The following is an 11804-nucleotide window of genomic DNA, read 5'->3' as shown; positions in this document are numbered from 1 at the left end:
CATCCAAGTCACTGATGAAGATGTTGAACAGTGTGGGCCCGACGACTGAGCCCTGGGGGACCCCACATCCCTCTAGGTCGAGTAAGACCCGTCAACCACCAGTCTGTGGGTGTGGCCCTCCAGCCAACTAGTGACCCATTTGACTGTGTGGGTGTCAATGCCATAGTCTCCTAGTTTTTTAATGATAACGGGGTAAGAGACAGTGTCGAAGGCCTTCCTAAAGTCCAGAAAGACCACGTCCACTTGCGTCTAAGGATTTTGTAACCTGGTCATAGAAGGCCACTAGGTTGGTTTGACAGGACCTGCCTCTAATAAACCCATGTTGGCCTCCTCTGTTGGCCCCTCATGGCCATGCGCCAAGATCATTCTCTTAAAAAGCTTACCCAGAACCAAGGTAAGACTAACTGGCCTATAGTTTCCTGGGTCCTCTTTCCTCCCTTTTTGGAAAATGGGAACCACATTGGCGCTTTTCCAGTACTCTGGCACCATGCCAGAGCACCATGAGTGCTTGTAAATCCGTGCAAGGGGTCCCGCAATGACCTCTGCTAATTCCCTCAGCACTCTGGGGTGGAGATCGTGAGGACCAGCTGATTTAAATATGTCCAGTCCCTTCAGAAGTTCCGTGACTAGGTCCTCCCTGACCTTAGGCCTGCGTGCACCTCCCCTGGGGCCTATGGGGGTCCTGGTGGGGGGGGTGACCCAGTCCCTGCTCAGAAAAGTGGAGGCAAAGAAATTGTGAAATAGGTTAGCTTTGCTGTCTGGTGCAATGACTAGATTTCCTAGTGTGTCCTGCAGAGGCCACACATTACCCGGTACCTCCTTTTTACCCACTATATATTTAAAAGAGGACTTCTTGTTGTCCTTGACCTGGGTAGCTTGTCCCAGTCCCATCTCCGCCTTGGCCTTCCTGACCGCCCCCCTACAGCCCCGAGCAACTGAGGTATAGTCCTTCCTGGTGAAGGCCCCTCCCTTCCATTGGGTGTACGCCTCCTTTTTAGCTAGGAGATGTTCCCATATGCTTTTGGGGAGCCATGAGGGCTTTTGCACCCTCTTGCCCCCTTTGATCTATGATGGAATTACCTCCCTTTGGGCTTTCTAAGGATCATCTCCTTAAGGAACAACCACTCTTCTTGGACACCCGACTCCCCTCCCCTCCGGGACCTCAGTGCCTCCCTGACTACTCTCCTAAAAAAAAGATGTAGGCATTTGTTTTAAAGGTGAGGAATAGATTCTTTATTTGATTAGTTTCAGGGAGTTGACAGAGAAAAACTAATGTAGGTGTCTGGAAAGGCAAAAAAGAGAAAATTACAGCCCTTTTATACAAGGTAATAAATAAATTGGTCAGTCTCAGTGATAAACTTCCATTTATTTGGGCTCAAAGGAAACATTGAAGTGGGTGTGAGGGTGTATCTTCATGAAGTAATTGAACAATGGAGTAGACTACCAGTGTGCACAGATGACTGGTAGGGGGTGCACGTGCCCCCCCTTGACAGGGCTTGTGCCCCCCCCAACAGGGCTGCAGGTTTCTGTAGGTGCCCCCCCAGATTCAGGAGGCACCAGTCACTCATGCCAGTGTGATTACATCTAGCTAATTCAAAAGCAATTTAACTAATTAATTCATGTAAATTGATAAAGCTTGCCACAGTCTTCAATACAACCGTGACCATAGACAGGTAACTTAAGGTATAGCAACTACACAAACAAGTTATCATGAGACAAGCTAGCATGTGTATTTACAGCACTTCAGCCACTCTGTAGTTAGAGACCTACAGAAATCACGATTTTGTGGATTTCACGGAAATCACAAAATGCGGTATTGCTTGCAAAAGCAGGCCTTGTCTATGAAATCCACAAAAAAAGAAGAAAACTTATTGAAAATAAAATCCTGGCTCCCCAGAAGGAGCCAGCACTCCTCACACTACTGCCTGGCTGCACAGCCCATGGGGCGGAGTGGGAGGGGGCAGCCCAAGATGGTTGCCATCCCCCCTGCCACCTCTCACCATTGATTGGCAGAGATGAGTGCCTGTCATGTGGCCCTTCCTCTCTCCAGTTAGTGGCAATGGGTGGGGCCACATGATGGACAGCGGTGGCAAGGGGTGGGGCCCCACAACCTCCCTGCAAAATCAGCCTCCTGGAGTTAGGTAAACCCCTATTCATAGTAAGTGATTTTGTTGACACTTTCCCCAAGGGTAAGTTCAAAGTCCCTTAGTGATAGTCGGTACACTGCATCACATTTCCAGCAGGATAAGAGCATGCTCGCAGGCACTTACCGTGCAGTTGCTGACATTGGTAAGTTCACACCCTTGCTAGCCTTGTGGTAATTTCCATGCCCTCCCATTCTGTTTATAGTAATAAAAAATGGAAGTGCAGTTACCTTAGAAGTGTGATATGTAGCTTGAATAGATAATTAAAAATAAAGGGTAAACATTTTCAAAAATAAGTAAGTGCTAGCTTCAAAAACCACTGAAATGTTCAGGCCTGAGAAGGCTTTTGTTTGTTTCTTTGTTTTTTAAATATCTTCATGGCTTTAATTTGGCACAGATAAGGGTAAAAAAACATAATTCTAACAGCTTTTTTCGGCCTCACAGCAGATGTATTTTGATGCCTTAAAAAACTACCTTAAATATGGAGTAACTGCATCACAATTGAGCAGTTGTGGAAGATTAGAATTATACATCAATTATGTATATCAAAAGGTCCTTCACTGAGGTGGTTTGGGGACAGAAACAGAAAAGATACTCTCCATGGATGCCTAGATGTCAGATCCCAGATCAATATACAGCACATAAATTAATAACTTATATTACATATTACTTGAGAATTTCTTCCCTTTTGTACTGATGCCACTGCATGCACTTTCACTAAGGCATCCATCCATTTTTGTGATAGGTAAAATGTTAAATTGAATCCCAAGATTTAATTCATTTTTTGTTTTCAGTATGATAATGCTGAATAGAGTCTCCAGTCCGCTTTTAGGAAAGCCTTTAAAGCTTCTTGTATTCAGCAAACCGTCACACAAATTATACATTTTTCAAAGATGCTTGAGCACTTTTGCACCAAGGAGCTCTGTACCAACAAAGTATTCCCACTAGGGACTGCTTTCTTATCCTACCAAAATAACAAAAAAGCCATTAGTAAAATTGGTAAGCGCCCTCAAAAATGCTCATAAAGTTTGTGCAAGCATAATTTTCTTTAAAAAGCCCACATACCCATTTAGTCTACCTTTATTTCTAGAGTGCAAAGCTCCCAAATGGAGATTTACCTCGGAGGTTTTCTGAGGACAAACTGGAAGACAGCTTCTGCGTCAGCAAATTTAACCTTTGCTGTTTCAGGAAGCCGCATCTGACGATGCCATTCATAAACTTTAGCAAGCTGTGTCTTAAAACTAGGCAGGGTTGTTTTGCTGCTACTACTGTTTGGAAAACTGTTAAATAACTTTATTTTTCTGATGGTTAAAAACTATTTAATTTTGTGGCCTGTTCATGCCTGTTTGTTCTTTTGCCAATGTTTTCCTTTATCTTAAATATATTTTCAATTTTATTTTATTATAAGCCAGAATAACACAAATCCCAAAAGTATATACAGCCAAATTTCATGCTGACTAGCTCTAATGGAGTTGCACAGAATGTAAATGAGTACGTATTTTGAACTGTATAAATTTGCTTTAGTTTTTATAATGTAATCTTAGCACACTGCAAGAATTTTTAAAATGACTCTCTTATGTCTGTTTACTCAAATCCATATATTCGTTATTGTGACCTGTTTTTCTAATGTTTTGGCTTTATAGCCTTAATGAAAATGTAACTTTTTATTAGTCAAATCCATTTGTTTTTATTTTTAATATGTTGCTTGGACTTGTTATAGTGCACCTATCTTTGAAGTTCTTTATAAATATATCTTTGCACAACATTTTACTCAATGTTATTATTTTATTAAATTAATTACACATTTTCCTGTATTAGTCTATTTGAAACATAGCAATATGTACACTAGTGTTTTAATAAATTATACATAGATTCCATTATAGGCAACCAAGTATTCATAATGTATAATCAGTGCACATAAAGTAGAAGTAGCTAATGTAGGAGCTTCTGTGATATTCCCGCTGCTGTTCCTAATCATGATGGAAATGTGCCGTTCAGGACACATCAGCATATTAGATAGCACTATGCTGTATTCCCAAGGAGACTAAATAGGAATGCCAAAATGGCAGGAGCTTTAAAATAATCTTCCAGTGCTGCAATTCATGTTTCTCACTATCACTTAGGCATATCAAGCTGAGGTGTGGGTGTCAGTATAAGGCTCTGATTTTTCAGCTGTGTATGACACCCAAAATTAATTTGAAGTAAACATTTCCTCCCCTTCCCCTCACTTCCAAAAAGCAGATTGTAAGTGACAGCCTCTGCCCCAACATTGTAAAATACTAACTTAGCATTTCCATAACGTGTCTGGCAGTGTGAAAGTTGTACTACCACCGACAACTTCTGCAGTGGCCTGACTAAAACTGGCTGAACTGGGCTGCTCTGTAATGGCATCATGTTCCCCACGTTTGGTAGTGTAGTGAATGCAGGCAAAGTAAAGACTTTTCATTCTGCCTTATCATCTGAGCCAGAATAATTGAAATGGACATAATATTCCAGATGAGGATGTACCATATGCTTATATGGTGGAATTTTACTGTCTGTATGTCACATATAGATTATTACTGTCTGTATGTCACACATAGAGGTAATGTTTTACATCTGTTGCGCTTTTAAATGTTTTCTTTGACTCCTATACATTGATAACTAGGCTGTCCTACAGGATTACAGCTAATTTGAACTAAATGGGGGGGGTAGGTGTGTGTTTGTATGTGAATAATGCATGTGTTTTATTTTGAATGTGCCAGTACTGAATTTCATCTGACACCAAGCTGCTCATCCACTAACTCTGTTAAGTCCTCTCAGTCCTTAGTCTTGATTAACCTGATTAGTTTTGTGTCATCAGCAAACGTTCCCAAGCCATCTGTATGTTTTTCCCCTGTTGTTATTCATCTGCTTTGAGATGATTAATAAATATTGGGCACACTAAGTCTAATATGGAGTCCTATGTTACGGGTTAAATATCCCCAGCTGGCGTGAAGACTAGCCAGCACAGGGCCAGGCACCCTGATGAGCTAGTCAGCCCCACCTGGAACCTACCTCCTGCCCTTCCTGTTTCCAGTGTCCTGGATTCTCTCATTTCTTGTCTCTGGTGCTCTTTTGACCATGATTTCTGGATCTAGGCTCCTGGCTTGGTTACTGCCTAGGATCTTCCATTTTCTGATGTCTGGCTCGGTTCTTGACTCCAGTGTGGCGTCTGTGGCCGAGTGGGTAGATGCTGGTTCCCCTTTGTTCTTAGCACTACGCTGTTAACTTTTTTCCACGTTAAACTAACAATGTAGAAAAAAGTGTCTTGTCTTGAGATGAAAATTGCAAAACTCTCAAAGAGGAGCTTTAAAATTAGATTTTTCATATAACTTCCCATTTTTTGCACAAGGAAGTGCATATTGGGATCTAAGGGTCCCTTGTGTTTTGGTATGAATTCATTATCTAGTCAGTGGGGCCTTTTGGCAGGGGGCAAGGAATGGGCGGGGTAATTTTGTATGCATGCACATACTCTCCCATGCATTCCTCAGAAAAACATCTTCTGAACTAACAAAATCAAACATTTATTTCACTGAATAACTGTAATTTTTATTAAAATTATCTCTGAGAACTGTGACACAGCTAACTGTTCCTTCTCCGAAATGAACATGTTTTGTTACTATGTGCTTTTTGAACAAGCCATATTCCATTATGAAGGTAGATGAAGCAAAACCAAAATGTTTAATTGCTGTATCCATTCATGATCTCCGTTCAAGGCAGTGGAAGGCTTGCGCAGAAGCCAGACACCAAAGTCTGTAGTTTGTCTTCTCTCAAAAAGTGCTTTGCACAGTGTTTCTGAAATACTTCCAGAGACTTAGGAGTGGAGGTGGGGGAATGATACTACATGGCATATTTAGGGCTTCTTCAAGCCGTATTTGTATTCTGACATGGTTCTGCGATAGCTGTGTTGTCACTGGTACAGTGTATGTAGTGTAACAGAGTAGGAGCTGGCTCCAAGTGACTGAGTTAAAGATTACAAACTCAGAACCGGAGGAAAGAGGTCCAGATTTATCTAATAAGATTAATAGACCTTGCCTTCACTGTAACAAATTTTGGGAGACCAGTATTCTTCGCAGACAGGTAAACCTTAGCCCCCTCCAAAGCCCTCTTTTAAAAATTTGGAAATACCAAAAATGGAGAAAGCTGTGTTTCAGATTGTCTGCATTAGAGCGAGTTGGAGTTTACATGTGCTGCTGTAGGACACAGGATCGTCTGTTCATGTGTAAATTGCCTTTTTCACTTGCAGTGTAGATAGCAAGAGCCTCAGTTTCCCTTTTCTTTTCTCATTCTAACTTCTCCTTGACATTCTGGACATTCATGAACAACAATATCCTCAGGAAGTTGGGTAATGACTTGAAAAGCCCTGTAAATTCAGACAGGCATGAACATGTTGGAATAAAATTTCAATTAATTGTCTGCTCTTACTTTTCTTCTGTGAAAAGCTGTTAGCCCATGTACACTTTCCTGGGTCACGGAAATGCAGAAGCTTGTTGCAGATACAGTTTTGCAGTTCTCCTTCAACCATGGAAAAGGAGTTAATTGTCCACCTGATGTGTGCCTGCCTTTGCCTAAACTGCTGCACAGGCGACATACATCTTAATGGGAAAACAGTAGCTTCCTAAAGAGAGAGAGAGACAGGGAGTAAATAAAAAAAAAAAGATTTATTTTTTCTGTAGTGCAAGGTTGTGAATTTGTAGGAAGTCTCTGAAGTGTCCTGGATGTATATCTGACAGAAGCATCCCCTTCTTAGTAGTGGGTTATACTTTCTAGTTAATGTTTTTTAACACTTTTTGCATTCTATAATATGTATTTTATTGCAACTTAGGGGAAAAGCAGAATTTACTTAGCAGATCATAGTCTTTCTACAAAGCCTTCTGTCATTTGAGGTGGGGATTTTTTTAACTGCCTAGCTCAAGGTGTCTGCGATTCCATTCCCCCAAAAAATAGTTTTGTAGTCACCGTTTAAGAAAACAAGTACTCAATGAATGTGCTGACATTTGTCACTCAGTCAGGTTTATCTGCCTTACAGAGCTGAGGAAGCATGTTGCTGTCTTGAAGTGCTAAGGACTTGTCTATGCTACAAAAATAGACGTGTTAAAACACGATTTTGTCCTCCAACATGTTTTTTCTTGCTTATCTTTTTTTTCATATTTTTATTGGAAATAATGATACATAGAGCCCTAGCCAGTCTTTTATGTAGCAGCTTCCTTTCCAAGCCCCATCCAACTATAATGACAGAGGTGTTGCCAGTCCGTGTCATCCAGTTGCCAACCTTTCATAAATAGCATTTTCTCAAATACTAAGTTTCTTTTCCAGCCTTCGTGCATCACCCATTGTTATTTTACTTTAGATGCTGTCTTTCAACGTTGAAATAGCTCCTACAAAACTCTATCCGGGGTTTAAATAACTCATATTTTTCTTAGAAACTTTGTAGTGTATCAGCAGCATGACAAAACAAGATAAAAATGTAGCTAATTAAAATTAACGTGCATCATCATTGATCAATCAGATCTGCTATGCATGTTCCCTTCTTCTTTCAGAGGCCAGGTCAGGACAGTAATGGGAGAAGAAACATTTCCTGTTTGTTCCACTTGTCAGAACAGCATGAATATTCAAAAATCCCTGGACCAAAAGGAAACATTTTCTTTTTAGGAGTTGTAATGATGATATAGTAATATGATTTAACTGTAATTAGTCAGTGTATGTCACAAGGTCTCAGAAAAATCTTTTGCCTGAGTTTCAGAAGCAGTGAGCACTTGCCATTCCCTGTGAAGTATATAAGTTCTGCCCTGCACCTTTGAAAAAACTGATTCAGTAAACATTGATAACAGTCTGTAAGGAATAGAGGTCCCAGCTTACGTGCTTGTTTCCGTTCTTGAACAGGAGATGTCATTGAATTCCATGGTCCCGAAGGAAGTGGAAAAACAGAGATGCTTTATCACCTCATCACCCGTTGCATCCTTCCCAAATCAGGAGGCGGTTTGGAAGTAGAAGTCATGTTCATTGATACAGACTACCATTTTGATGTGCTTCGTCTGGTTACCATTCTTGAACACAGGCTACCCCAGAGCACAGAAGAAACCATAAAACTGTGCCTTGGAAGGCTTTTCCTTGTTAACTGCAACAGTAGCACACAGTTGCTTCTCACTCTTTACTCTCTAGAAAATATGTTTTGCACTCGCCCTTCTCTCTGCCTTTTGATTTTAGATAGTATATCTGCTTTTTATTGGATAGACAGAAGCAATGGTGGGGAGAATTATAACATGCAGGAGTTGAATATGAAAAAGTGTGTTAAATTTCTTGAGAAGCTTGTCAGAGAGCATCTTTTAGCTGTGTTTGCAACCACACAAACAATTATGCAGAAATCTTCAAGCTCTGCAGAAAGTTCCTTTTCCTTAAAACATCAGTGTGAAGCTGAAGTAGACTACAGGCCTTATCTTTGCAAATCATGGCAACAATTGGTAACCCACAGAATATTTTTCTCTAAGAAATGTCATTCTAGTAACAGCAAAGGTTTTTCAATTGTTTCTTGCCATGTCAAAAGAAACCATGTAGTGAAATGTTCATTTAGTGTTGCAGAATGTGGAGTTCAGTTTTAACTTGAATTTGCTTTTAAAGTTATAGTAAATCTTCAGTCTAACTAGTCTTCTGTATTTTTTTATATCTTTGTACCTTCTTAATCTTGATTTGTTTATGAATTTTGTTACGAACATTTATTAAATTCTGTGAAGAGCAGAGGAAATATAAAGATTTGAATGACTGTATAAGTTCAGCATAAAATAGAGAAGAATGTTGTAACTATTTATGTGTGATTGATACATCAAGAGATTAAATCAAGAGAACTAGAAGTCACGTCATCTTTAACTCTGACTCCTGTCACTAACATTTCCTAAACAGCATACAACCAAATGCACTGACTCCAGCTCTGTCATAACCCTTTTCACACCTCTTCCTCTTCTAAGCTACACAAACTGTAGTCTAGCTCTGTATGTGGGAGTTGGTGCATAGGCAGATGTTAGTGCTTTGTAAATATTGGCCTTGATTGACTCCCACTAGCATAGGGACATACACTCTGCATATACCCTTTGCCAGCAGGCACAGCTGCACCTCAGGAGAAGGATTCATTTTCTGTGTAAGGAAGGTTCCATTGTCTCTGGCTAGGCACCATCCAGTTATTACTGCCAACACTTATACTATCACTGGTCAGAGCAAGGATTACAGGTGTCACCAGTAGCATAATGGGGGGAGGAGGGCAGCAGCCCTGGACACTTTTTGTAAAAGGACACAAAATAGCCACTGCCACCATTAGCACAGTGACAGCCAGTGCTGCCCCAGATGTAGGGCTGCTCTCTTACACCTCTGGGTGTCACCGTGACCTCTCCTTTGCCAGAAGGTCTTCAGATATCTTCAGTCCTCTCAAAAGTTGAAAGGATTCAGTGCTATAGCTGAAGGATCCATAGGCCCCTGGCAGCTGTTACAATTAAGATGTGATAAACCTGTTAATCACACCATAAATAATAACTCAGACACGCATAATGACATGACAAAATGAGAAACTAGCCACAAAAATATTCCACAAAAGATGTGTAACTCCATGTGGGAGTTTCAAACTGGCTCCTCCATGGGACTGGGACTATTCAAAATAGACCGGTGCAATCCTGAGTTGGGACCGACAACTGATTGTTTGCTCTGGGACCACTCCAGTTCAACTGGGCTATGGGTACCTGGCTTTCAATTTACTGTTGCAGGGGAAGGCCAGGCATTTAGGCTCTCCCTGCCCTGGCAAGTAGCAGTGACATCATTGGGATCTGATCCCAAAATCACACGCGTTCTGGGAGGCACGATTGTTAGGATCAGGGATGAGCTCCCACCACACTATAAAATGAACATGTGCCAGGGTCCTAGAGCAGCCCTGGATACCTGCAAACTAGTAGCAAGTAGGTAATGCTCTTAAGGAAAGAGGATAGAATTTTTTAATAACATTTGTATTTCACCCTTAAATCAGATAAACCATGTCCCTGGGCTTTATGGGCCACTCTTGATTCAACTTGGTTTCTGTAATTTTTTTAGTTCCCCATTTATTAATGTCCCAGTTGGATCTTTCTTTTTCAGGAGCATATTAATTCATCACAGTAGTCTTACCTTCTTTTAGATGTATAACCTCTGTGGACCTGAAATACAGCATTGACCATCTTAATGCAAAATATGTATGTATTGTATGAGAACTCCAATGAATTTTACTTTCTCTTGGTTTACATCCTTGTATCATGACCACAATTATGCTTCAGCATACACTGGTATCTTATGCAGATTACCTCACTAAGTAATGACAAATAAATGTGAAACTTCTGATTTGGTAAAAGCAGAGGAGAAGATGCTAGGCCAGACAGCGTATATTGTGATGCTTCACTTAGCTGAGTAATTGACATGATATTCCTTATTCCTGGTTACTCTTTAGAAGCATTGTCAAACAAGTTACTGCATATTAAAGCTATTCTACCTATGCAAAATTAATTTGGACCCAAGTCTAGTTCCTAAAAGTAAGTCATCTGCATTGCAATTGGTAGTTGTAACAGGGAGATTAATGCTTCTGTTACTTTAAGGGAAAACTTGTGGCAGACAGAGACCAGGCAGTGGAATAAAGGTCAGCTGCAAAGGAATAAGCAGCCAGGGAGCACTGTTCCTTAGGCAGAGAGCTGCACATTAAGAAGGAGAACACCTGCAGCCAGTCAAGGGAACATTGCTCAGAGCCAGCTGGCTGCAAGAAGGCAGGCAGTTAGAGGCTAAAGGCTTGAAGTACCTAGATCAGAGGTAGCTCTGCTGCCATAAAACAATCAGGCAGAGCCTAGGCGGGTGACAAAGAAGCAGTGGTCATGGTAATTGTAAGCTCCCTTGGAAGCTACATGGCAGGTCCTGAAGAGCAATCCCTGTATATGGTAGAGAGGGGGGCAGGTCTTAAAGCAGGGGAAGGCAAAATATGGCCCATGGGCCAGATGTAGCCCACCAGGCCATTCTGTTTGGCCCACAGGGCCCCTAAAACAAATTAGAAAATTATTTTCCTGTGGCTGCCTGTCAAAGATGAAAAGGCACCAGCAGCAGCAAGACCCAAGAGCCAGCAGCAAGGCCCTCCTTGCCCTGTCCCACCCTCAACTCTTAGCTAGAATCTTCTGCCTAGCAGAGGCCTCTGGCCTGGCAACCTTTGGGCTGTTCCCCACCCTCCCTTCATCCAAGAGTGGAAGCTCAGATGAGAACAGGCAGGGATGGAGGAGGATTGCCAGCAAAGCAGGAACCAGCCTGGCCCAACCAATACCCCGCGGTTCCTAGCTGGCTTCTGCTGTGCCATTTGGTCCCAGCCATGCAGCTGGGAACCATGTGCTGCCAGGGCAGCGGGCAGGTGGGGGGTGGGGAAAGCAGTGGTAGCAGGCAGGGAAGGAAGGGAAGTGGCAGGAGAAAGGCAGCAGCGGCAGGTGTGGCGTGGAAAGCAGTGGGCAGAGGGGCTGGGCTGGCTCCTGCTGTGTTCTGCAGTGCCAGCATTGCAGCTGGGAACCACGCACTGCTAGGAGGTGTCCAGCAAGGCCAGCCAACTCCATGCCACACCACGGAGTTCTCACCTGCAACACTGGGACCGCAGAACGCAGC

General features: G+C 42.0%; 1 protein-coding gene across 1 annotated transcript in view; it reads left to right on the top strand.

Annotated features, from left to right (window-relative positions):
• Positions 1-9017, top strand: part of XRCC2 (X-ray repair cross complementing 2) — a 21330-nt gene extending 12313 nt beyond the window's left edge. The window contains 1 exon segment of the mRNA XM_019530432.1: positions 8049-9017. Coding sequence (XP_019385977.1) covers positions 8049-8764 — 716 coding nt within the window. The 3' untranslated portion in view covers positions 8765-9017.
• Positions 9018-11804: the final 2787 nt, after the last annotated feature.

This window comes from Crocodylus porosus, unplaced genomic scaffold (assembly GCF_001723895.1).
Source record: "Crocodylus porosus isolate Cpor-Errol unplaced genomic scaffold, CroPor_comp1, whole genome shotgun sequence".
Taxonomy (NCBI): Eukaryota; Metazoa; Chordata; order Crocodylia; family Crocodylidae; genus Crocodylus; species Crocodylus porosus.
This window is presented reverse-complemented; position numbering and strand designations above follow the sequence as displayed.